At 36.8% G+C, this 25,280-nt stretch overlaps 2 protein-coding genes across 5 annotated transcripts in view; both read left to right on the forward strand.

The window, feature by feature from the left end:
- LOC136852489 (uncharacterized) overlaps nucleotides 1-16,191 on the forward strand; it is a 121,819-nt gene extending 105,628 nt beyond the window's left edge. Inside the window, exons 4-7 of the mRNA XM_067127151.1 lie at nucleotides 10,876-11,156; nucleotides 12,513-12,633; nucleotides 13,560-13,667; nucleotides 14,058-16,191. Coding sequence (XP_066983252.1) covers nucleotides 10,876-11,156; nucleotides 12,513-12,633; nucleotides 13,560-13,667; nucleotides 14,058-14,232 — 685 coding nt within the window. The 3' untranslated portion in view covers nucleotides 14,233-16,191. The remainder of the gene's footprint in view (nucleotides 1-10,875; nucleotides 11,157-12,512; nucleotides 12,634-13,559; nucleotides 13,668-14,057) is intronic.
- A 1,832-nt stretch (nucleotides 16,192-18,023) lies between these two features.
- The window catches only part of LOC136852490 (DAZ-associated protein 2), a 41,155-nt gene continuing 33,898 nt past the window's right edge, over nucleotides 18,024-25,280 (forward strand). For 2 of the 4 annotated variants that reach the window (XM_067127153.1, XM_067127154.1), the window contains exon 1: nucleotides 18,024-18,168. In XM_067127153.1, the coding sequence (XP_066983254.1) occupies nucleotides 18,153-18,168 (16 nt within the window). In that variant the 5' untranslated portion in view covers nucleotides 18,024-18,152. The remainder of the gene's footprint in view (nucleotides 18,169-25,280) is intronic. The other 2 variants (XM_067127155.1, XM_067127156.1) reach the window with 1 other exon arrangement.

Here is a 25,280-nt window from a genome sequence, read left to right on the forward strand (position 1 = left end):
GCATAAGAAATGGGAACTGATTGTTGCATGACATCTGCATTCCAATAAACATAATTACAAGTAGTTTCCGTTATGAACTGGAGATAAACAGACTACTGTAGCCTTGTTGCAATAATCAGGAAGTCCTGTGCTCACCCATTCACTTTGCTTAACTTTGAAGTCACAAAATTTAACAAATGTGTTAAACCCAGCTCTTCAGCAAATTCCTTCAAGATTCGTGCTGGAATATGATCCAGATAGGATGTTTTGTTGATCTTTGATGCATCAGGCCCTTGAAATGTTATGAAAAAAATTATATACGTTGAATTGGAACAATAGAGTATCAGGTTCAAGAGCGCAGAAATCACTAACAGGAGGCTTAACAGGCAAGTGAAGGCCAGAGACTGTGGCCTTTCGTTTAGCAGAGAATGTCTCAATTCCATTACGTCAGAAGACTGCAAGAAAATCAAAGTAACAGAAGTTGATAAGAGTTTAATGGCAGTGAAGCAGAGTTTCTTTTCATTGTCTAGAATGATCTTGATATTCAGTTCCTCTAAAGCACAGGAAAGCTTTATTTCTTGAAGCAGAGTAGCACTTATTAATGTAGAAAGGTAGGGACGAAATAACGAACAAATTTGCTTCCTTAACCAAGTGGCGAAAAATGGAAGAAGTCAACAGACAAGCAATAAAGTCTGATACTGTCATGATACATCGAGTCCAGGAATATTGTTAATACATGAAAGAGTAAGTGTTTGACCATGGAAATTTGTAGGCTCACCTATACTAAGAAACTCAGTATCCTCCTTTTCTGGCAGTGACGCTGTGAGGTTATCCTATTTATGGATCATACTGAGTTCTGCAGCTTACAGAGGGCCTATTGTTATCTGACTTCCTCTCTTGTAGACAAATGATTATGAGAGACAATTTGTGAATTAAAAGTTTCAGTTCTTCATACTTTGCCCTGAGGCCTTGACAGTTCTATTGGAGAGTTGAAGTGATAATTTGTTAACAGTTTTTGGAAGACTTTCCCGCTGAGCCTTTTTAATCTATGGTGATGATTGGATGCTGTAGTTGCCAGATCTGTTGTCGAGATGTTGGGCTCGAACGTGTCATTGCCATTCTTTGTGTTACTTATCTTGGATGCATATTGGAGAGCCTGATGTATCTCAACAATTTTAGTAGATTTTATGCAATATGAAGTCCCTTCCTTTACCTAAATGAGCATCGATTACACTATCTAAGCTGCTGATGCAAGAGCATTATATCTGTTTGATGTCGATATTTTCAGGTGTTTAGAATTTGGGAATCAGTGGAAGTTTCTCTCTCTTTCGGCTAAGTAGTGGACAACTACTAGGACAACTACTAGGACCAGACAACTCCATGACTGGTGCATCTAGTAACTTTGGGTTGGGTGAACCTCTCCTAGATCAAGACCAAGGAAAGACATTTCCAAGTTTGTTGAGGATGAAGATCGGATGGGGAGATACAATGCCATAGTCTAAATGGGCAATTCATTTACCTTTGGAGGAACATCAGCAGTGATAATGGGTGGCATTGATTATTCTTACCGCAACTTTTCTTTTGATTTTACCATCATTGCACAACTTTTCGTCCTATTTAATACTCTTCTGGCGCAACCCACCGTTATAAGTTCAAAACTAGAATTTTTAAGGGTTGCTTCTCCTAATTTATGTTGCTGGCACTTCCTATCGCTGGATCTGTGGCTCGTATTTCAAATTGAGCATCTGATCTCATAAGTAGGTTCACAATCTCCACGGGCAGATTTAGATCAAATGCTACATAAACTTTCATTTCTGCATATTCGGGAAGTGTGTCCAAACTCAAAACAATTGTAACGCTGATTACTGAGAGATTTCCTCGTCCCTTTGTCAGTTCACAATGAGAACGGGTACAAAAGGGGAATTGCTTAAACGCTCCAAATGGAACTAATTCATCAGACATTCACAGTCAGGTCCCAACGATACCCCAGGTAATCGTGGCCGATACGAAGCTTCATTCACACTCGTTGGTCGCTTTTAATCTTGACTGATGAGCGTGACTTAAAGCTCATATTTAACAACAAGGTCCAGATGAGCCATTGCATAATTTCTGCATATATATATTATATATATATATATATATATATATATATATATATATATATATATATATATATAGATAGATAGATAGATAGACAGACAGATAGATACACACATATATATATATATACTGTATATATTTATATAGATAGATAGATATATAGATAGATAAACATATATATATATATATATATATACTGTATATATATATATATATATAATATATATATATATATATATATATATATATATATATATATATAGAGAGAGAGAGAGAGAGAGAGAGAGAGAGAGAGAGAGAGAGAGAGAGAGAGAGAGAGAGAGAGAGAGAGAGGACACTATAGGATTTTGTAAAACGTCGGTGTGCATTGTTAGTGTTTCGCCAGTTTTATAGAAATCAATCAACAGTATTTTGCAATATTTGACTCTTTCTGAAAATATTCATATAATATTTCTTTACTCATGTGTTGATCTTAATTCGATGCACACTTATATTCTGATCTTCGTCTAACATTCTGAATAGATATTCATTTTCTTTTGTTTCCTTATTTTTATATGATTTGTATTTGAACAACCTCCTGTTCACATCTTCTGTGTGTTACGATTTGTCTACTCTCTCTCTCTTAGTGGCGTATTGTGCTCTCTTAGTGGCGTGTTGTTGTCCTTAGTCGTATTGTGCTCTCTTAGTGGCGTCTTGTGGTTGTCCTGTCGTTTGCCTCCGGTAATTACAGTATTGTATATCTATTGCTCTCTCTAATGTACAGTACAATGTCTATGGACATAAATTGGCTCTCTCTCTCTCTCTCTCTCTCTCTCTCTCTCTCTCTCTCTCTCTCTCTCTCTCTCTCTCTCTCTCTCTCTTGAGGGAAACTTCTCTGCTATGATAAGATAAATGGTGCACAGAATCTATGAAAGCCCTAAGGATTACGCTCTCTCTCTCTCTTTCTCTCTCTGAGAAAATTCTGTTATGGTAGCAGATAAATGCTACACAGGATCTATGAAAGCACTAAGGATTGCTTTCTCTCTCTCTCTCTCTCTCTCTCTCTCTCTCTCTCTCTGTGTGTGTGTGTTATCTCAGATAAACTGTGTACAGAAACTTTCTCTGTCTGTGTGTGTGTTATAGTGGTGTGTGAAACTGTTATATGGTAACAGATAAACTGTGTACAGAAACTATGAAGCGCTGTCTGTGTGTGTGTTATAGTAACAGGTAAACTGTGTACAGAAACTATGAAAGCTCTCTCTCTCTCTTTCTCTCTTATGGTAACAGATAAACTGTGTTCAGAAACTATGAAAGCTCTCTCTCTCTCTCTCTCTCTCTCTCTCTCTCTCTCTCTCTCTCTCTCTCTCTCTTCAGGTATACTCCTGTTTACTAGCAGCAAGTAGATGGTGTCCACCCTCTACGAAAGCGTCAGATTGCCGTTTCTTGCCCCTAGACAGAGGGAGAGAATAATTCAAGAGTTGGCCTTAAACGCTAAACACTGTAATCCATCTGTGCGGAGAGTGGCAGAAGAGATAATTAGAAGAATATTAACACGGCAGCGGTTGGCCTAGTGGGTTTGCGGGGAAAATTCAATGCCAGCTCGGAAAGTCTCTCTCTTCTCTTCATAACTTGAACGAAGCAGGAAGGACCTATCTGTCTATCTGTCTATTATATATAAGTTATATATATCACTTTATATATACGTATGTACGTAGGCATATTAAAAAAAGTATATTAAAAAATTGAACTCTGTTTAGTTACTGAGTTAGGTACCTGGTACTAAGTCGATTGTTGTTGGATGACAACTTTAGGTACCTGGTACTAAGTCGATTGTTGTTGGATGACAACTTTAGGTACCTGGTACTAAGTCGATTGTTGTTGGATGACAACTAAGGTAGAGGAGAGCGCAGCTTCATCCGAAAAAACTTGCCAAAAAATCGGAAGGACATTTTTTCCTAGAGCCATCCATTTACATATATATATATATATATATATATATATATATATATATATATATATATATATATATATATATATATATATATATATATATATATATATACATATATATATAAAAACAAGTAAAGCTACCTTAAAGTTAGCTTTGATCCTCAAACAAAAACGTGAGTTTCAGCCTACTGATACACAACATCACAAGCTGATAGAATCACCACAGCTTCTAACTTGATTACAGTCTGAGCACTGAACGCCACCCTCTCCGCTCTGTCAGACCAAAGAAATGTGAAGTGTGGCTTCGGTGGTTCTGGCTGTCACTGTAGGGGAACGATTCTGCAGACTCTCGTTAAAGTTCGAGAGCAGCTGTAATGCCACTTTTAAATACCGTGCGACATTGCTCAAGTTATTCTGACTGCTATTGCTTGTCATGTAAGTTTTAATGTGCGTGGTTTAGGCTTCATTCTCATTTTGGCTTTTTACTCGCTGCGTGTGGCCACTTTTAATTTAGTCGCCTCGTAGGTTTTTGAAGGTGAATGCTAACTCAAAAACAACAACGGACAGAAACGTTAATAACAATGATGAACAGCGAAAATGATAGTGATCACCTTCTTCACTGTTTCTCCTGCAAAGGTTGTTGCTGTCAGCAGCACAGTCTACTAAATAAACGTAATTTGTAAACAAATAGTTGACAGTATTTCGAAAAAATCCCTAATTCATGACTAAGCCAAGAGGTCATGGCTAGTCGTATTCCAGTACATGGCTGATCATAACATATATATATATATATATATATATATATATATATATATATATAAATATATATATATATATATATACTGTGTATGTATATGTATTTATATATATATATATATATATATATATATATATATATATATATATATATATATATATATATATATATATATATTATATTATATATATTCAACTACAGGTTCTCAGTAAGTCTTTGGTAATGTGGTTACTAACCTTTTACCCTTCCCTACCGTTATTGTGATCCACCATATTCAACTAATTACTTGGTACATAATTCACATCTTAGTTCAACTGTAGTACAACGGAAGTGTTTGGGAAAATTAATGGCCCTAAGTCATGCCCCTACCCGTAGATCGACCTCGGGCTTCTTTCTCACTGATGATGCTAGAATGGTAGACAATTATTGTCTTTATTATTTTATAGCCTGTACTGTATTCACTTTGTAACCTTCTTGTCTTGTTCAGCGAAACGTGAGTTATGACTTTTGAACAAGGGAGGAAACTGTTCTCCGCGGTGGAGATAGTTGTTCTACCGGAGAGTCTACAGTAGTAATGTTGCACCATTGACCCCACTTTTTGAAAAGTGTTTCTCAGTTCTTGTTTATTCATACTTGCATTTTTCTTTTGTTGATTTCTTTATCTTTAATATTTCTACGTGCATTTGAATAGCCTTCTCTTATCAAGACTCTGTTTTTCTCTTTCTTAATTTTTATTCATCTTCATTGATTTCATTGTTTGCTTCGCTGTATTTTCTATTTTTCTTACTTATGCTCTCTATTTTTTAAAAGTTACTGGCCCCTCTAGGTTTGAATCTTCTCTGTGTGCATTTAGCGTTGAATAATAATACTAATAATAATAATAATAATAAAGTCCAAATGAAGGAGCAGAAGAATAACTTTATCTTAATCAAGGCAAACGAGATTTCGAAATCTGTCTCTTATCAGGAATCTTTATATACATCCTACAACTTACGCACCTCTTTAATTCATTCTTATCTCTGTTATCTGTAAGTATCAAATCCCATTTAAAACACATTGTTATCACGCTACCAATCATTAAAAGGCACCAATTTAAAAATTCATGTTCTCATTCTCCATCAACCCGGTATCATAATTATTTCCGTGCTGATGATATTAATCTGATTTATATCGAAGCCTGTTAATAAATTATTCACGGATTATTTAGCATGAAATATATTATCTCAATTTACTTTCACTCTCTCTTCATTCACCTTTCAGTTTTCGTGTCATTATCTGTTAATATCAAAGCCTATAGTTACACGCATTTAACCAATTTTCACCGAATTATCGCCATGAAACATTAATGCAATCTATTTCCTCCACCTACCCTCTTCTCCATTCCATTCCCCATCTATACGATGACATTAGTTAATTTAACACCCCCACATTAAGCTATTATCAACGAACTATTTACCATATAACGAGCATCAGCGTAGCTCAGAGTAATTTGCGCTGAAGTATTCGACGTAAACACGCTAAGGGGGGGTGGAATCCCCCACGTGATTAGGCGAATTCCTGGAGCATAACACGTGAGCAGTCACATGAAGGTAATTAGCTCCATTTTCACGTGATAACGGATGTAATTCCAGGGCGGGGGGATAAATGCAATAGTCACTGCCAAATTCATCCTTTCAACTCGTGAATGAAAAATGGATTTTTTGTGCTTTCATGTCAGTCAATTGGAAATTTACTGTCACGTGAGGATGGTCACTTTTTCTACCTGGACGCTATTGCGGTAGGGTATGTCAGTGGACTGCGATACCTATGCCCAGCGTCCCAAGGCAGAACGCTGTCTAATTTCTTGTTTCCTTTGTGACTTTATCCCTGGTCTAGTCGGTAGTTTATTTGCCCCTTCCTTTATTTTTCATGGTGTCCCTCAGGAATCAACTTTCTCCACCGCTACTTGATTGAGACATGGGTTACGTTACCCACAGGTATAATACTTTGTAAAAGGCTGTATACTGTATATACATATAACTATATATGAGCTTTTCAGTCGAGAAACATGCCAAGTGCCATTTTTAAAATATAATAAATTAAATTAAAAAATACTTTGACCCAGGATGGCGCTTGGCATGTTTCTCGACTGATAGCCTCATATACAGTATATACATACATACATACTTACATATATACATATAACTATATATATACATACATATACACATATATACATATATAAAAGTGCAGTACGTATATCTGAGTGGTGTAACGCTTGGCTTACATTTGCCAGATCTGCAGATAGTTCCTAGCCTACCACCCGCCAGTCCACCCAGCTCTAAACAGGTACCAGCTACTAATGGAATCCAGAAAAATGGCATGAGGGTTGCAGCCTCGTCCGAAGAAACATGGTGAGAAGCAGCTCATTCGTATAAATGTTATTTAACATCAGGCATCCAGTATTCCAGGTCGATAATTGCAATGGGCGCAAACAATTCAGTCAGTGAAATGAAGATGAAAATAATCAAAATCTAGGATGACTTCTGAAATCATTAACTTAGCCACGAATCACTCTTGCCTCTCCTGGCTAAATCATATTGTGAATTAATAATTTCCGTATCATGAATAATACCATCACGACGGTCGGCGACGCAAAAAAAAAAAAAAGAGAGAGAGAGAGAGATTGCAAGCTTCAACCTCCGGCAGTTCAGCTTGGGTCGGTGCCTCTGAATGCATCCCTGAAGAAAGTATACTAAAGTGAAAGACGATTAAACGGCTTAGAAGAGAGATAATTAGTAAATAACAAGGGAAGCCGGTGTCATTTTGAAAAAGGGATTAACGAAACGAAAAAAAGCTAGTATAACTGTTTAAAGTTAGACAGCTCTGCACCAACTCGAATAAAGTAGCGTGCCTGGAGCTGTTTGTGAAGTGGTCGCTTAGGAACCAGGAAGTAGGACCGAGGAAGTACGTGCTGTCGACCCGTGGTACGTCTTCCACGACGTGAAGTCCCATAATGCTTATTCCACGACCCTCACTATGTCTTCTTCGACTCATGGTACGTTTATACCGTGTCTTCCACGACCCTGTGTACGTCCTCCACGACGCATAGCGAGTCTTCCACGGCCCTATGTGCGTCCTCCACGACGCATAGCGAGTCTTCCACGGCCCTATGTACGTCCTCCATGACGCATAGCGAGTCTTCCACGGCCCATAATGCACTATGAGTGCGTCTCCCACGAATCGGTACTCTTTGCTCTAGTCATCCCATACTTAAGATGAGAGGTCAAAATTATTCATAAATCCGCGAAATTGTCTCGCGCAGGGAAAGCTGGGAATTTAGTGAGGAGTGTGGGAATTTCCTCAAATAGTTGTGGAAAGTGGTCTTCTCGATGGAGGGGAATTCTTCTTCTTCTTCTTCTTCTTCTTCTTCTTCTTCTTCTTCTTCTTCTTCTTCGAGAGAGAGAGAGAGAGAGAGGTGCTGGCGGGGAGTATCTAAAGTGTAATTATTGTTGGCTTGAAAATATGGTTTTGTAATGGTTATTTCACGATTTCATTTGATGCTTGTTATTAATATTTTGTTGTTAGCGCGTTTGTCATGCTGTTCCTTTCTTTGTAGTTACTTTTATTGTTGCAGCTCGTTTGAGTCCCAGGAGGTTCTAGAAAGACACAGTGCAGCTTTCTTTCTTCATTGCCACACTAGTAAAAATAACACTGTACATATACAAGTGAAATATTTATATAAGCTAAGTAGTATGAATACGAATCGAAGTGTGAGTCAGAGTGTGAGCCTGGCTTTCTTGAATCCTCTAACCCACAACTGGTGAGGCTACGACCTCACTCCACTGGCTCTGTTTCTCTCTGCTTCTATCTCTGCTCTCTCTGTTCTTCTCTGCTTTCCTTTTTGAAGGATTTTCAAAACGGAATGCCCCTCCTAAGATAGGCGGGCAACAGCTTCTGTCCAGCCCCTTGGTAGACATCTAATTGGTTGAAGACTTATCGAAGGACTTCCTCTGGGTGTAATTAAACGAATTGACCCCACCTTTGTAGGTGGGACCAATTACGTCACCGGAAATCTAAGATTTGCATAGCTAAGCTTCACAGGTGATTAATCTTCGCCAATGCTGCGCCAATGTTTGGCTACGTATTCACGACACTTCTGCTTCGATCGTCATTCCTTCAACTATTTCATTAGATTATACTCGCCCTGTTTATATAACATATCCTGTTTTCTATTCCTCTCTCTCTCTCTCTCTCTCTCTCTCTCTCTCTCTCTCTCTCTCTCTCTCTCTCTGTCTTTGTCTCGTTTCTTTATTCCAATCTCTCTCTCTCTCTCTCTCTCTCTCTTTACTATTCATCAATCTAACACTGGTTCAGTTCTTTTTCTCCCTGTTATATTTACGTTATTCATATTTCATTGTATCCTTACAGTTTCAAAAATTTATCTTTTACTGATTACTGCATATTGCTGCATAGCATTATAGGCATATGTATAATTAGACACACATTGTATATACTGTATATATGTATATATATATATATATATATATATATATATATATATATATATGTGTGTATATATATATATATATATATATATATATATATATATATCATATAAAGTGTTACACTTTATATAGCTCAGAAATACTTACACTATAGGTTCAAGACCCATAAATTCTCTACCCAGACTGCTTTTCACTACAGTTGACCAATCACTGGATACATAATTCGCTGATTAAACCACCAGAGACACAACTAATTCTTTATCTGACTGGTTTATAACCATCTATTTTCCAAGAGGCGGGTCCACCTTTATCGCTCTCCCATTTCTTTTTCGTGTTTTCTAGTTTTCTGTAAAAGAAAACTATTGTGCCGGCTTTGTCTGGCAGTCGGCACTTTATTCTGTCAGCACTTTTTCTGTCCGCCCTCAGATAATAAAACTACTGAGGCTAGATGACTGCAAATTGGTATGTTGATCATCTACCCTCCAATCATCAAATATACCAAATTGCAGTCCTCTAGCCTCAGTAGTTTTTATTCTATTTAAGGTTAAAGTTAGCCATAATCGTGCTTCTGGCCGATGTAGGATAGGCCACCACCGGGCCGTGGGTAGAGTTCCGTGGGCCGCTGTTCATACAGCATTATACCGAGAGCACCGAAAGACAGATAATTTTTCGGAGGCCTTGATTATACGCTGTAGCGACTGTACAGAAAACTCGATTGCGCCGAAGAAACTTCGGCGCATTTTTTGCTTGTTTCAGGTATGGTCTAGTTATGATCGTTAGGTTGCCCATTCCATCGGCCTATTATAAACTAATTTTTATATTATACAACATAGATGTAAATGTGTCTTTGGCTTCTGCATATTGCCATGCTCCTTTTATTTGTCTGGCTGCATAATATATGATTTTCTAAACGCTAATTAAGTCTCTCTCTCTCTCTCTCTCTCTCTCTCTCTCTCTCTCTCTCTCTCTCTCTCTCTCTCTCTCTCCAAAAAAAGGATGGAATCCTCTCAATGATTCTATTCTTACTTTCCTATTAAAAAGTTGTTTATGTAACTTCTGTATTTTCCAATAAACCAGTAAAATATTAATTTGAGAAATATTCCCTAACAATGAGAATCTTCAGTGTTTTTTTTGTTTTGTTTTTCTCAGTACTAGTCAATACCTCATTATTTTATGCCGTCTACGTAAGAGCAAACTACTTTTGAAATAGCAGTAATGCAAATCAGTAAACTGAAAGCCCTTATTATTTTAGAATAACAGGCTTAGTAAGACTGACAATTCACTGATTTCATTTGTTGGATATAATTGATACGTATAAGCTGTTGTATAAATACTATATGAGTACTTCAGTAAATCATCTTGACGATTATCACTGAATAACCTTCTCATGATCTGTGTAAACTGATAAAGTACTCGGACAGTGAAAATACGTTTAATTTTCATTTCACAAAACAATTGGTTTCTATTGTTTCCATCAAGTTATTCATATCACAAAATAAATCCATCGTTCCCAGGAGAGATGTGCTGTATCCTGTAGCAGCATTGCTAACGGCTGCAGCCTTTGATTAACTACTTAATTCTTACAATAAAACACTTTCTTTCCCTCTTTTCCCGGCTACACAGCATGACTGCCATCTACTGGATTCTTGCAGTGACCTTTCTGAAGGTCGTAGTCTCAGAATCGCCCCTAGACAGTCTCTTGGGGTCGGAAATGGGAAGTGGCAAGTGGGGCAAAGGTCTAGGGAACGACAGCAACGACAAAATTTCCCTAACGTCTTCCGGAGAGAACGCCACCGCTGTGGGTCACTCCAGAAGAGCTCGACAGCTCATCAGCTTCCCGGCTGACGCCGTGTTTGAGGTATACTTCAAGTTGATCACGCCATACTGGACCTATGGAAACGTCAGTGAGTATGAGTTGATTTTACTGCTAAAGAAACTGATTTCAACTGTGTTCTTGCATGGTTATGTTTATTTGCTCATGTGTCTTTTGTTTTATATGCGAGTGTTTGCGTCTGGATTTGTGTTAAAAGTTTACTCAAATTTGGCAGTTGTGACTGGCAACAAGTTGTTACATTTTGGGAAACGGGACATTTTGAAGAAGGATTGCTGTTCTTTGCATCTAGGTTTAAATAACCGAAACCCTATGCACCATTACAGTGTATTTTGGTAACCAAATTTAATTATTACTCCTACATAGAAAGTCTATTTGGAAGTTATGTCTTCAATTTAACTTATAAGATTTCGTTCATATCCCTATAACCAATCGTTCCTAATGGACAGACATATATGCTCAAAGGAGTCTGTTGCTAGCGAAGGTATGGGCTCCGAATATTTTTTTTATTTCTACTTGTTAAAGAATGATTAATATGGCGGTCAGTTACAGCTAACGTCTCTCAACAACAGACGCCAGCTGTTAACGGTGGCGTTCTCTTTACTTATAAGTGTGTATGTAGAGAGAGAGAGAGATGGGGGGGGGGGATGAGGAAATGTTGTTACTGGAAGGTAAATGAATGTCAGTTGGAAATATTATGAAACCTTCAATTCATTCTTTGTGAAAACTAAACACTGAATTACTTTTAATTTTGTTATGTAATATATCGATACGTTATGGCTTCAGATATACTTCCTCTTTCGCTTTTTTGTAGTTCCCAGTCTTGAAACATTAGCCTTTGGTACCTTGAATTATTCTCCAGAGACGTGCCATAACGAAGATACACGAAAATATCGGGAAAGACGAAAGGTAGCAAAAGTGAAGGTTATGAAAACTGGAGCGGAGGGAGAAGTGTCGAAGATAAGACTAGGAGAAGGTTGTCTATTTTCCACGATTTGACCAAATGTATAACAAAGATGGAAGAAGCCGACAGAGGGTTGTTAAGGTCTGTGTTAAGGTCAGGACGGAAGCAGACAGAACCAACAAACTAATCCGAGTGAAAATCCATAGATGAAACATTCAAAAGTTCTAAAACTAAAATGTAATCGACTTCTCATTCACGTTGCACTTATGTATGTTTGCATATATTGCACTGTTTCACCGGTTAATCTTCATTGCAAATGAATCAAGGCAGTTTCAGAGCTTTTGCCAGTCTTTGATCACAAATCGCTACGATTGTATCAAAATTACTCATTTCAGTCACTGTCATGGACAAAAAGAACTTGTAACAACATATTTCTCTGTATCCTCTTTGTTCTGATGAAATGACGCCGAAGTCGAAGACTAATTTGCATTGATCTCTCTCTCATCATTTTCTTGTGTGTGATAGAGACAAGAGGCGACTACAGACTCGAAGTGACCTTCCAATTGCCCGATCAGCTCCGCAAGAAGAGGTCGTTGGCGAAAGAGAGGTCAAACATGTACGGGATCTTGTCTGATTTCATGACGAAGTGAGTAGACGATGTAGATTATGCAATGATAATTACATGTAATGTAATGGTGCCTTGCCAGTAGTGTCATAAGTTTTTTTTTTTGTATGATATGACGTCTTGAAAGATCTTATTTTCTTAGTTATTTCTATCCACAATCCTTCACGAACGGGAGGACTGGGATATGAAAATGGGTTGCGTATCGCATGTGATGGTGACAAAATTGACTTTAAGATAGTTATTTCTTGAATTCACATCTAAATTTTGCAATATATATGGATTTTTTACCACATCTACATGGTTATGTATATGTAGCAATAATTATTATAGGCTAACAGCAGCTGATATCGAATCTAACAGTCTTATTCTTCAGGATGCTGGCTATTTGAAATTCCAGTTTTTTTTTTTTTTTCTTGTCTTCTGCATCGGCTCTGCTACCGTTCTCTCTCCTCAGTCAGTTCTTTATTCCCTCCGTATATTTCTCCCTTTGTCTAATTCTGGCTCCCCTCCTTTAGATTTTCCCGCCAGACGAACTGTAAAACCCAAGGTAAAACCTCGCTTCTCAGCACATTCAGAAAAAAAAAAAAAAAAAACAGATGTGCCTTTTCCTGGTGATTTTCCTCATTCCCTCTCAGTGGGACGGCTAACCTAATGCTCATATTAGCCTAGGCAGGAGGAAACCCTTAAATGGAAGGTAGGGGATAACATTAGGGCTTGTCAAGGTCTAGACCTTGGGGCATATTCTCGAAGAGAGCGTCAGAACAACGTCTTAAATGGTGGAAGGTGTATAAAAAGAGTTAAAGAAAACGGAAACTTGTACTAATGCAGAACATATTTCATGGCTGTCTACTGAAATGGTAACTGACGTCAACAAAAACAATGTGTAATGTCGAGTAGGTCTGTTCTTTAGGAAGGAGAGTCTGTAAATGTCGTTATTCCTCTAACAGAGCCGGACTGGATGGGGATACGTGTGTATTGAGAGCCGTCTGCGAAATAGGAGAGTCACCCCTAGATGAATATGGCCTTTTTGGTGAATTCATCAACCTCATCTTCGCGTAAGTTTTGCAAGAAGTTTCTGAAGGTCTTTCAGTATGACTGGTAATATGTGATATTGTATAAAAGTCTTCGTAACTGGCTTCCTTAAGGAGGAGTTACATGGGCATATTTGATGTAGTTTTCAAGCATTTAGAAGAGAAAAGTTGCATCATACAGACATTTCTTTTACATATATTTATAATGGTACTAGACTGATTTTGTATAATATCATTAGGGGTACATTACTACGGCATGAATATGCACGGCTTAAGCCCGCAAAACTGATTAATTTGTTTAAAGTTCAAGGGTAAGATGCGTAAAGGCACAATAGAGAATGTTCATGTGTCAGTAACTTCCCTCAAAACAAAAGAAGGCAGCCGTAACTAACACGTCACTTCTCTTCCATGCAGCCCAGGCTTCCGATCAGACAGCAACCAGCACAAGGACGAGATCCAGGCGGAGGAATACGGGAGAAGCTTCGGAAACTGTTGGTCGGCGTTCCCAGATTGCCCAGTGTCTCTCAGGCAGATGCTCTACGATTTCTTCATAACGAATTCCGAGGGGGACATGTTCGGTGAGAACTGAGATGGGGAAAGGATAGGAACGGTGGTTTCGTTTCAAAGTTATTTCGCAAAGAGGGGAATTAATGAGGTAGTCAGTAAGAGGAAGTGGGCAGTGAAAATTGAAAGTGAAAACTGAGGTTAATCGATGATTTAAAACTGAAATGGTTTCACTTTTTATTCCTTCTGGTAGAAGTGAATTACTGACCGTGTAAATAGTCTGACTGATAAATAATCTAACTGACTCTCATGCTTACGTATATACTACGATTTTCCGAATCAAGTCTGACAGACCTAGCTTTTTACACCATAGACGCGTACATTCTACGTACAGTATCCAGTCACTTATAAAGTAAATAAGCGTTGAAATAATTATCTGAAAAGTTAATACATTTTAATAATATAGATAACGTTAACAAATTTGAAAAATTTAAAATCACATTACACGTGCTTAATATTTAAAAAGTATATGAAAGGCTGATTAATATTACTAAAATTTAAAAACATTTAGCTAGAATGCACATATTTAGCTTTAAAATAAGAATCTTGAAAGTTAACTCCATATAAAGTAAAAGTGAAATAAAAATGAATCTGATATGATAATTACGCGTTTATGTTACAGACATCGACCACAAAAACGACAAAAATGTATTTTGAAGAGTTCCAAGGATTTTGTAAGTGCCGAAGGAAGTCAAAGGTCTTGTTGTTGAAAATTGTGTATAAATGACAAACATTCATAATTTGTCGAAATTCGTATTCACATGTTGTATCTGATTTTAATTTCAATCTGCTTTTCACATTTAATGAACGTATTTCACACCACACGTCCTTAGTCACTTCCATATATTTATTTGTTCATTTATTTTTATAACGCTAAATGGGCTTCTCTGCCCTGAGCCGGACTTCAGCCCTGACTATTATAAAAATAGTCTGGTGCTTCAAAACCAAAGAGACTTTACTGGACTGTTTTTGGAAATTAACTATTCTTGTCCCATACGTTTTGAAAGTGATATTAGATTTACTGACCCATATCTAACAAATTTCCTTTCATCACATCATAGTTCTTTTTATCACCATAGTTACTTTGCTTCAGAGGGCATTCATAGTTCTCATTAAGACTTAAGATATCCTTGAATTTACTTTGTGCTCCTGAGGCAACTTTTCATGTGCCGCTGAACTACTTTTCCTTACCTTCTCCAGTAAGATTTGAACCTCCGTTGGGGATTGTGGGGGTTGGGTAGGGGTGGGCCTACCCTGGTACTCTGTAACAAAGGTTTTCCTTGCCCAGTCTACGTTGCATTCTTCTTCATTCGTTTCCTTTGGCCAATTCCTACATAGCTCGCTGTCCAACTTTTCAGCTTTTCACTACTTCAGTTTTCACAACATTCCTCTCCATTTATTGAACAATCAATCCCTTCTTGCCTGCCCAATGAGAGTCTAGAAGAATGAATCGGTGACTTAGAGGAATTCCAAAACTACCTCCAGCACATCGTAATAACAATATTATGATCTCATTTTCATAACCTTGCAACTTCGTTGCCATTTTGTTTATTTTGTATTTGATTCTGTTGAGCAATAATGGCGGCTCGTCTTAATGCACAGGTGATTATTATTCGCCGGTTTTCATTACTCTCATTCCTTTGATATTTTACTCTGAGGAAGTACAACAGTTACTCCTTATCAATTCTGAGGCAAAAATCAGACATTTTGTGTCCTCTTTAACCTTGAATATCACATTCAAAGGCATTACCTTGTTCGCAACATTTCAGTTCAATTTCTTTTCAATGTTTCATTCAATACCTACTAAATTATTTATATGCAGTGAATGTATCAGGATATTATGTAACATGTATGCATATGTTATTGCATCTGAAGTGCGTTTGTTCTTAGAATAGACTGTATTTGTTAGCTAATTTACTTGTAATGTTTTATTGTTGTTTCCCAACTTATTGTTTTATTTTTCAAATAAACTTTCTTAAAAATCCGCAATGCAGTCTTATTCACCTCTCAACAAGCCTCCAGGTACGGTGGCTGTTATTATTAGGCTCACCGATCTATGAGGTACTCGACACGAATCACAGGATTTGTACATTTCAACAAAATCAGAATGCGGGAATACAGCTTTCCTTTATAATAAACAGTTTTAAAGGACTTTTTTTCCCTTTCTTTAAGGTTGTTCGCGTCGAAAGGAAAAGGAAACGTGGCTAAGATCCACAAGGAAACAAGAGAGAACTTACAGGAGTCAGTGCTGTTAATCGTATTCCACCACACTAGTTTTGCTAGTCGGTGTTCAAGGTCTCTCCAGGTCAGAATGCAGATATAGCTCAACCGTGCAGCTGACAACATTCCCTCAGGTCAGCGTTCTTTTCTAGATCTCCATTGGTGCCTGATTCTAAATTTGGGTGATGATCTCTCAAGACGTGATAAATAATATGCATTACAGGCATCTATTTTAACATCAGGTTTCTCAGTTGCAGCGGAAATCAAAATCCTTCTTCTGCCATCTGTAGTCGTGACCGAAGGATTTAAACGCACGCGCTCCTGAGGAAAATATTAAAGTTTATGATTACCATTTTCTACAACGTAGGGAGGTTTGTTTCTTGGAACTGCAGTGAAATATGACTTGACGACCTGTCACGTCGCCATCTTTATCAGCAGATTCTGCGTTACTTTTTTTTTTTTTTACTTCTCAAGAAACCTTTAAAATTAAGTTCCTCAAGTGGAATAAACTACCTAATTCACGCAAGCCTTTTCCCACCAGAGTAAAGACACAAGTGTATTCCTAATATCTGAGTAATCTTTTGCTTTATTATATTTTCCTAGGTGGTGGAGGAACCTATAAGCCTCTGGTGTGGTTTACGCCCCTGAAGCTCACTTTTTTCCTAATCAATTATCATTGAAGTCAATGACAATTTTACTACCCGCAACCGTACTCTATACTGCTCCTCAATCAATAACGAGTTTTTACATTTTAGTTTTGTTATTATTATTATTATTATTATTATTATTATTATTATTATTATTATTATTATTATTATTATTATTATTATTATCACTGAAAAACTTAAAATTAAAGCTATGCCCTGCCATGGCGTGATTAAATGCGTAGTATTAAGATAACGTCACCTATTCACCTCTATCACTATCATGACGTGGTAAAAGGAAAGTGTGAAAAAACACACACCGACAAGTAACCGGAAATCATTCGTGGAAACTAGCAAGAAATGACTCAGAAAGACATGTGACAATTTTCATATTAGTGAAACGGATATCATTGGTAAAGGGAATTGAACAAGATAAAAAAACATATAATATATAAACAGAAGAACGGTGCAATTTTCGTTCGTGTTAATCGAAATAATCATTCCATCAACTGGACAGGGGCTAAAAAGATAGTTAATTCGATTTTTTAAAATAATTTACTATTTAATTGAAAGAGCAACCTCAACTGCTTCACTCTCTCTTGTGGCCTAGATTCGTACCCAAGTCAACTCTCCACACATAATAGATTCGTAGTGTTTGTCATACATCTAGCCCATTCGTCACTCTTATTCAGCAATTTTATAGATTTATATCAGTTAATCGGCGATATGAAAAGTGGGACAACAGTGAACAAGGGTAAAAACATAGCACAAAAATATTTGCTAGAAGATTATTTGTTATTTTCCGGAGCATTAAACAGCTTAAATTATAAATATGTCACACAATGGGACACTGATATCTATACAAAAATGGTGAAAATGAGCAAGGCCACATAGTAAAATAGTCAGGTTGTGTTTCTGGGAAAAGAATAATAGTCACCCACCGAAAGTTAGTCATAAGAATCATATGTTTTCGTTTTCTATGAAGGCAGACGAACGAGACGAACACCGCCATTGCTAAACGATAGTAGTCGCTCCTTATCAGTGCAGCTTTGTCAAACTGTTCCACCATATACTCTACAGAATGTCTGACAAGAAAGGTCTGTATACAGTTACTTTATTGCCCGTAATTTTTGTGAAATATTTAAGAAGTGAGAAGGAAAACTCGTAGGTAGGTAGGTGATCAATGTTGAAAGCAGTTGCATCCTATTCGTCGTAAGTTGGCTCTCTGCAGCCTCTTGTCATGTCTTGTTTTCTGTCCCATTTCTCCAGTGGATTATTTAATGTATGTTTTACACGATAAATGGGGAAAATTATGTCACCCGGTGCTTCTGGAATGAGTATGGCAAAGGATCGATACAATTATGATAAAATGCCATTTTCTTACGCCACTCGCTTGTTGGTGGTCGTAGTGCGCAAAAGATAAAATTTGCAAAATCTAGTTTATTTTCACTTTTGGATTTTGCAGTTCATCGGTTAACGCTATTATTTTGAAAAATTGATTTTTCCCAGTGGTTTTTGGAAATGTATTTGTTATTTTAATAGGAGCACACTAGAAATAAAATCTGGATATCCCCGATTACCGTAGGGTACTTTTAAATAAATGAGTACCCTTAGTGGAGAGGCGACAAGAAATTTCGAAAGATTTACTCTCCCTCTTGGGTGATCTCTCCTTCAGTCTGATGATTTTCAGTTATTATTGGGTTGTTTGGGATTATATTCTTTTCCTCTGTTCATCTGGATTGATTATTATGCCCGTAACTATCCAATAGGGAACATCAGGTCAGTGGTTTAGCCTAGGCTTTACACCTGTGTAGGGTAGCAGACTTCTGAACAAAACAGGCTGACCTTGTAATTTCCGGGATAAACTGTGAAATTTGTACCCAGCGGCGGCAGAGGAAAATAGCTCCAGTTGTTAGTTAAAGATATCCTGATGGCCTACTCTGGTACCTTAAATTCATTGCCATTTAATTGAGCATATGTTTTCAACTTTTTGTGCTATGGCTTATTCATTTTTTGCATAATTTCTGGTGCAGACCCTTCTTTGTTTCACCAGGCCCCTGTAGCCAGTACAGCAGTTATGGGGCTACCAGTGGTTAACAGTTTTTAGGGGAGAAGAACCAAAATTGATTAAATTGCACTACAGGAGTGGTCAAAATGGTTATGCAACCTAACTTTGGTTGGTTTGTTATTGCCTGCAGAAAAACCAAAATGATTACAAACATGGCTGCCATGAGCTACATTGCAAAATCCTGACTTGTAATCCGACTGTAGTTAATCTGCATCCCTCAGTTGGAGGTTCTTTAACCCAGTCATAAAATCCTGCTTATCTCTCCCACGGGCTGTCCAGAAGAAAGAGACTGTTTGGGACAAGGCTGACTTAGTTTATAATCTACCATCACTTGAGGAGCCAATAACAGTATTTTCCTTTTATCACATTGTATAATTTCGTTTCATCAGTGAGTCTGGGCTAGATATTGGGCATTTGTATAATTCATTTAGATGGTTAGAAACCAAATCATCCTTATTCTACCCTGTTATCAAAACAGTTGACTCTGTATCAATTTTCATGTTATCAAAACAGTTGACTCTGTATCAATTTTCATATACTTCAATTTTTTTTTTTGCTATATATCATCCTTTACTCATTATTAAATTTCAGTTCTGTAGCTCATTTTACGTCTCCAGTGTTAGAAATGCAGAACAATAGTGTCAAGCTGTTTGCCCTTACTGATATGGTATAAGGAAGATGTGGCAATGTTTCTGCCATATCTACACAATATCCAACATAGGTCAAGGTTTAATGAATCACATTTGGGAAAACTGGCAACATCTAAAGCATACTGCATGTTTGCAGTCATTTTGGTTTGACTGTAGCAAGGGAACATGATCCCCCCTCCACTTCCCACCCAACTAACCAGATGTAGAATGTCCAGGGATGCATTTTAACCTTATCTTCCCTAACCTAATCCAGGGTTGGGTCTTTACCTTCCCAGGTGGGCAAAGGACTCGTCCTTCTCCCTCCAACCATCCTAACGTAACGTAGGGTACCGTAAATCATAGAACTGAAATGCAGAAATCCATCTTGACCTAATTATGAACACTAGATCATTATATGCTGGGTCATATATTCATTGCCTTAAGGTTAGGGGGTACCTCTTGTCTCAGTCCTAGTAATTCAGTCACATTAGGCTAGGAGGAACATTTATCAGTGGAATGGATTACAGCAATTGGAAAGGGATATAAATACTGTAGTAGTGCTCTTAAGGTTTCATTTAAAATTAAGTGAGTGCCCTTGTCATGGGCAATTCTTACACAATGGGAACCTTTGTTAAACTGAATGTGTTGTTTGCTGAAAACAGGGAGTAGTCAGAAAACATCCAGGTACTTCAGCATAAAATTTTATGGTATTTTAATGTAAAATGGTGGGTGATTATTACGCAATAGGAAAGAAAAAGCTTACATGAGCGTAGCCTATATGATTAACACATGCACTGCAAGCACGTCTAAGAACTCAGAATGGAAAGCAGTAAATACAGTATATAACTTATTATTCACAGCCTCATATATTCTCTGTGGAAACAATGCCAAAATAACCTATACAGTACTTAAACATTCCTGATATAGTGTTGGTAAGGAATAAGGAATTCAAGTACTTTATCACAGAATTACGAAGATGCCTGGTAAGGAACTTAGGCCTAGTCCAATATCAGTGCAAGGCCTAGTCCAATAACAGTGCAGTGGATATTTTGCCTTGAACCCAGTTGCTAGAGCTATTTGGTAGTTTGCTCCTAAACTACCAGTGTCCTTGTGGTGGACAGTACGTGGCTCTGTATTTAATTGTTGATTTTAGCCCCGTTCAGTGTTAATTCTCAAATTGGGTATCAATAACATTCCATGGTCCTTTTGTAGTTACTTTATTATATAAACCATGAGCCATTAATTGAGTATAACTGAAACAAAAGAAAAACACTTTTAGGCTAATGCCTTCGAAGCTAGTATATCCACATGTCATACAAAACTGATAGGATGCCATTGGCTATATCAAAGGTACAAATAAAAACATATCAAACAGGTACAAAAAAGACACATTATAAGTAAATTAACATATCTTACCACAATTTTGGGGACTTAATCTCTTAGACATACAACATGATGAAATCCATGACAAACAAGTCACATTCATGTGCTTGAATCTGAGGCAGCAGTTGTTGTGATTGTTTATTTCTACCCAGTGATTGTTTATTTCTACCCAGCAGAGCGGGAAGTAACTCGTTCACCTTGGTAGAATGTATTTTTAGTATTGTTTCAAAACTCAGATATAACTGGGTATGCTAATGACAGTAACAATGGCTCCCCTAAATTGTGATAACAATTTAAACAATAACTATACTATTGGGGAATGAATATGAGATTCTTTACAAACTATAAAATCATAATATACTGGTTAGTCCATTCCATACAAAACAAAAATATACAGTACATAATGACTTAAATGCTCCCTGATGGGGACTTCCCTGTTTTACTTTCCAATAACATTACAACTGAATGAATAGGCCTTTCTAGAATTGTAGCTGTCTTTTGGCGTTTACCATTTTCATCAAGAAAAGCATCTGCTACTAACAATTTAATTTTTCTAACATGGCCAGCTTCATCTGGGTTTGTTTCTACTATTCGCCTAACATCCACTTATTGCATAGGTAGATTATAGTCTTTGATTAAAACAATATCATCAATTTCTACATTCCTTTGAGGCTTTGACCACTTTTGGCGAATTTGTAATGATTGTAAGTATTCTCTTTGCCACCTTTTCCATAACTGATTAAGAAGATATTGTACACGCCCCATTTTTTCTTTGAAAACATGTCCTCTTTTACAAAATTACCTGGAGGAGGCAGTACTACTTTAGACTTCAATGTCAGAAAATGATTAGGTGTCAAAGGTTCTACATTTAAAGGATCATTCAAGTTATCTGTGGATAATGGTCACCCGTTTACAATATTTTCTGCTTCAGTCATGAACGTTCTTAAAGATTCATCGTCTAAAATTTTACTATTGTTAGATAACAGTACATTCAAAATATTTCTAACTGATATTATTTGTCTCCCCCATACACCACCCATATGACTTGCATGAGGTGGGTTCATTTTAAATGTTATAAAATCACATTGGTCCTTTAATAATTCACTTTTAATATTTTCAACATTCATTTCTCGGAGGCACTTTGCAAACTCTTCTCTTGCACCAATAAAGTTACTACCTTGATCTGAACGCAGTTGTGCGCAATGGCCTCTTCTGCAAACAAATCTCCTATAAGCATTTAAGAAAGAGTCTGTACTGAGAGACTGGGCAGTTTCAATGTGTATTGCCCTAGTTGACATACATGTAAATAATACACCATACCTTTTGAGCTCTTTTCTACCTTCCTTAATTATAAATGGACCAAAATAGTCAACTGCACTGTAAGTGAATGGAGAAGACATTTACGAGTATACCCTATCTTTTGGTAAATCAGCCATCTTCTGTGTAAGAGTATCATGTCTAATTTTTCTACAAGTTACACATTTTGATATATGTTTCGCTACTAAGGATGATCCACTTATAATCCAGTAACCACTAGATCTAATTTCATTTAAAGTTAAATTTCTACCTTGATGGTGTACTTTATTATGATAGTGACAGATTATCAATTCAGTAATATGACTATTCTTTGGCAAAATCAAAGGATATTTTACATGGGCATCAAAATTACTTCTGTGTAATCTACCACCCACTCTTATTATGCCATCACTACAAATAAATGGATCAAGCTTGTACAAATTGCTAGATTTCCTTAAACATTTATCAAATTTGTTATTGCTTATACTCAACAACTGATATTCATATTTAAAAGCTTCTCTTTGGACTAATTTAATAACTGTAATTTCTGCCTTGATTAGCTCTTCTACAGACACATGAATATACTCAGTATATATTGATTTCTGTCTCAATTTATCAATAAACCTTTTACTTAAAGCTAATGACCTTCTGGCCTGTGTCCAATCTGAGAAGTAATTAAGTCTGGTAAGTATGGTAGCATAATTATTATCATCAGTGTTAATTGCCAGTGACACTCTCTTTAATTCTGGATCTTCATCTGCAACTTCAAATGAACATAAAGTTTCATTATCAGTATTATCATGTTTTAAGAATTCAGGTCCATGCCACCACATATAGTTACTAGTCAGATCATGAACAGACATGCCTCTTGAACATAAATCAGCAGGATTATCACTCAAGGAAACATATCTCCATTGTTCAGGTAAGGTGTGATTTCTAATTTGTGCGAACTCTGTTTGCGTCAAAAACCTTAAACTGTTTACATTGATTAGCTATGTATCCAAGAACAATTGTACTATCTACCCAAAATACTTCTTTACTAATATTGACCTTCAACTCCTTTTTTAAGAAATAACTCACCTTCACTGATACTAATGCAGCAGTGAGTTCTAACCTAGGTATAGTAAAAGTTTTCAAGGGAGACAGTCTTGATTTAGCCATAACTAACCTAGTATGTACTTGTCCATTTGCATCTGTCATTCTTAAGTATGAGCATTGACCATAACCCTTCTCACTAGCATCAGAAAAATGATGCAATTCATAATCTATGACATTCATGTTGGCTGGTTTATAACATCTCTCAACTTTAATATCTTTCAATTTGGGTAATTGTCTTAACCAGTTTTCCCATTCAGTAATAACAGTTTCAGGAATAGGATCATCCCAGCCAAGGTCTTGTTTACATAGGGTTTGCAAAACTTTCTTACCTGTAAGAATGAATGGTGATATCATGCCTAGAGGATCAAAAATAGAGCTAACTATGGATAAAACATTCCTTCTAGTACTAGGCCTTTGAATGGGTTTGACATTAAAATTAAACGTATCTGTTTCAGTACACCACTCCATACGTAATGTTCGTTCCACTGGCAATTTATCTTTAGTTAAATCAAGATTCTTAACTGATTGAGCAACTTCATCAGGACACATAGCCTTTAAAACTTCAGTGTTATTGGCAACAAATTTGTGCAAATGGAAACCACCCCTTTTACATATCATCTGACTGTCCTTGGCTAAGTTTATGGCTTCCTCCACTGTAGCTACAGACTTTAAGCCATCATCCACATAAAAGTCTTTTTAATGAACTCTGCTGCCTTTTCAGTATTTTTATCCTTAAATTTATCAGCAGCAGCTTTCAAAGCATAGTTTGCAACAGATGGAGAGCTTCTAGCACCAAATAGATGAACAGTCATCCTATATTGAACAATGTCACCATCTAAATCATGGTTATCAAACCACAGAAATCGTAAAAGATTCCTGTGTTCTTCATTTACTAAAACTTGGTGATACATTGCTTCTACATCACAAGTAAATGCAACAGAATGATTTCTAAATCTACACAAAATACCAGCTAGACTATTTGACAAGTCTGGTCCCTGAAGTAAACAATCATTCAAACTTACATTTTTATACATAAAAGAGCAATCAAATACTACTCTGATTTTGTCAGACTTTCTGGGATGGTAAACCCCATGATGTGGCACAAACCAAACCTTTCCATTAGTTAGACATGTTTCATTCAAAGGAACCCTTTCAGCATAACCCTTATCAATCATATTCTTCATGAAATTTATGTAATCATTTTTCATGCTTACATTCTTCTGAAGCTTTTGTTTTAGGTTGGATAGTCTTTTCTGGACTACTAACTTATTATCTGGGAACTGGATATCACCTCCTTTGAGTGGCAATGGAATTTTAAACTGTTTATTATCAATAATCTTAATACCATTACTAACAATTTCAATAAACCGTCTTTCTTCTACTGACAAAGCTACCTCATCGTCACTAACATTACTTATGAAATCAGATTCAAACATCTCTCTGACATGATGAGGCTCATATACTTCTTTTACTTTGGTTGGTACTGTAAAAATGTTACTTGATATCTTGGAATTTATTTCAATTTCTTCAACTACAGTTCTATTAACAACAACATCACTTTCTAAATTATTCTCATTGACATACACATTACCAATAATTCCCCATCCAAGAGCTGTTCTCTGACCATAAGGCTCATTTCCAGACCCAGGAATGATTTCTAAAGGTTTGACAGCCTTGATACAGTTTATACCTATCAACAGACCTATCTCAATGTCAGGATTATACTCTACTAGCC

This window comes from Macrobrachium rosenbergii, chromosome 25 (genome assembly GCF_040412425.1).
Source record: "Macrobrachium rosenbergii isolate ZJJX-2024 chromosome 25, ASM4041242v1, whole genome shotgun sequence".
In the NCBI taxonomy this organism is placed as follows: Eukaryota; Metazoa; Arthropoda; class Malacostraca; order Decapoda; family Palaemonidae; genus Macrobrachium; species Macrobrachium rosenbergii.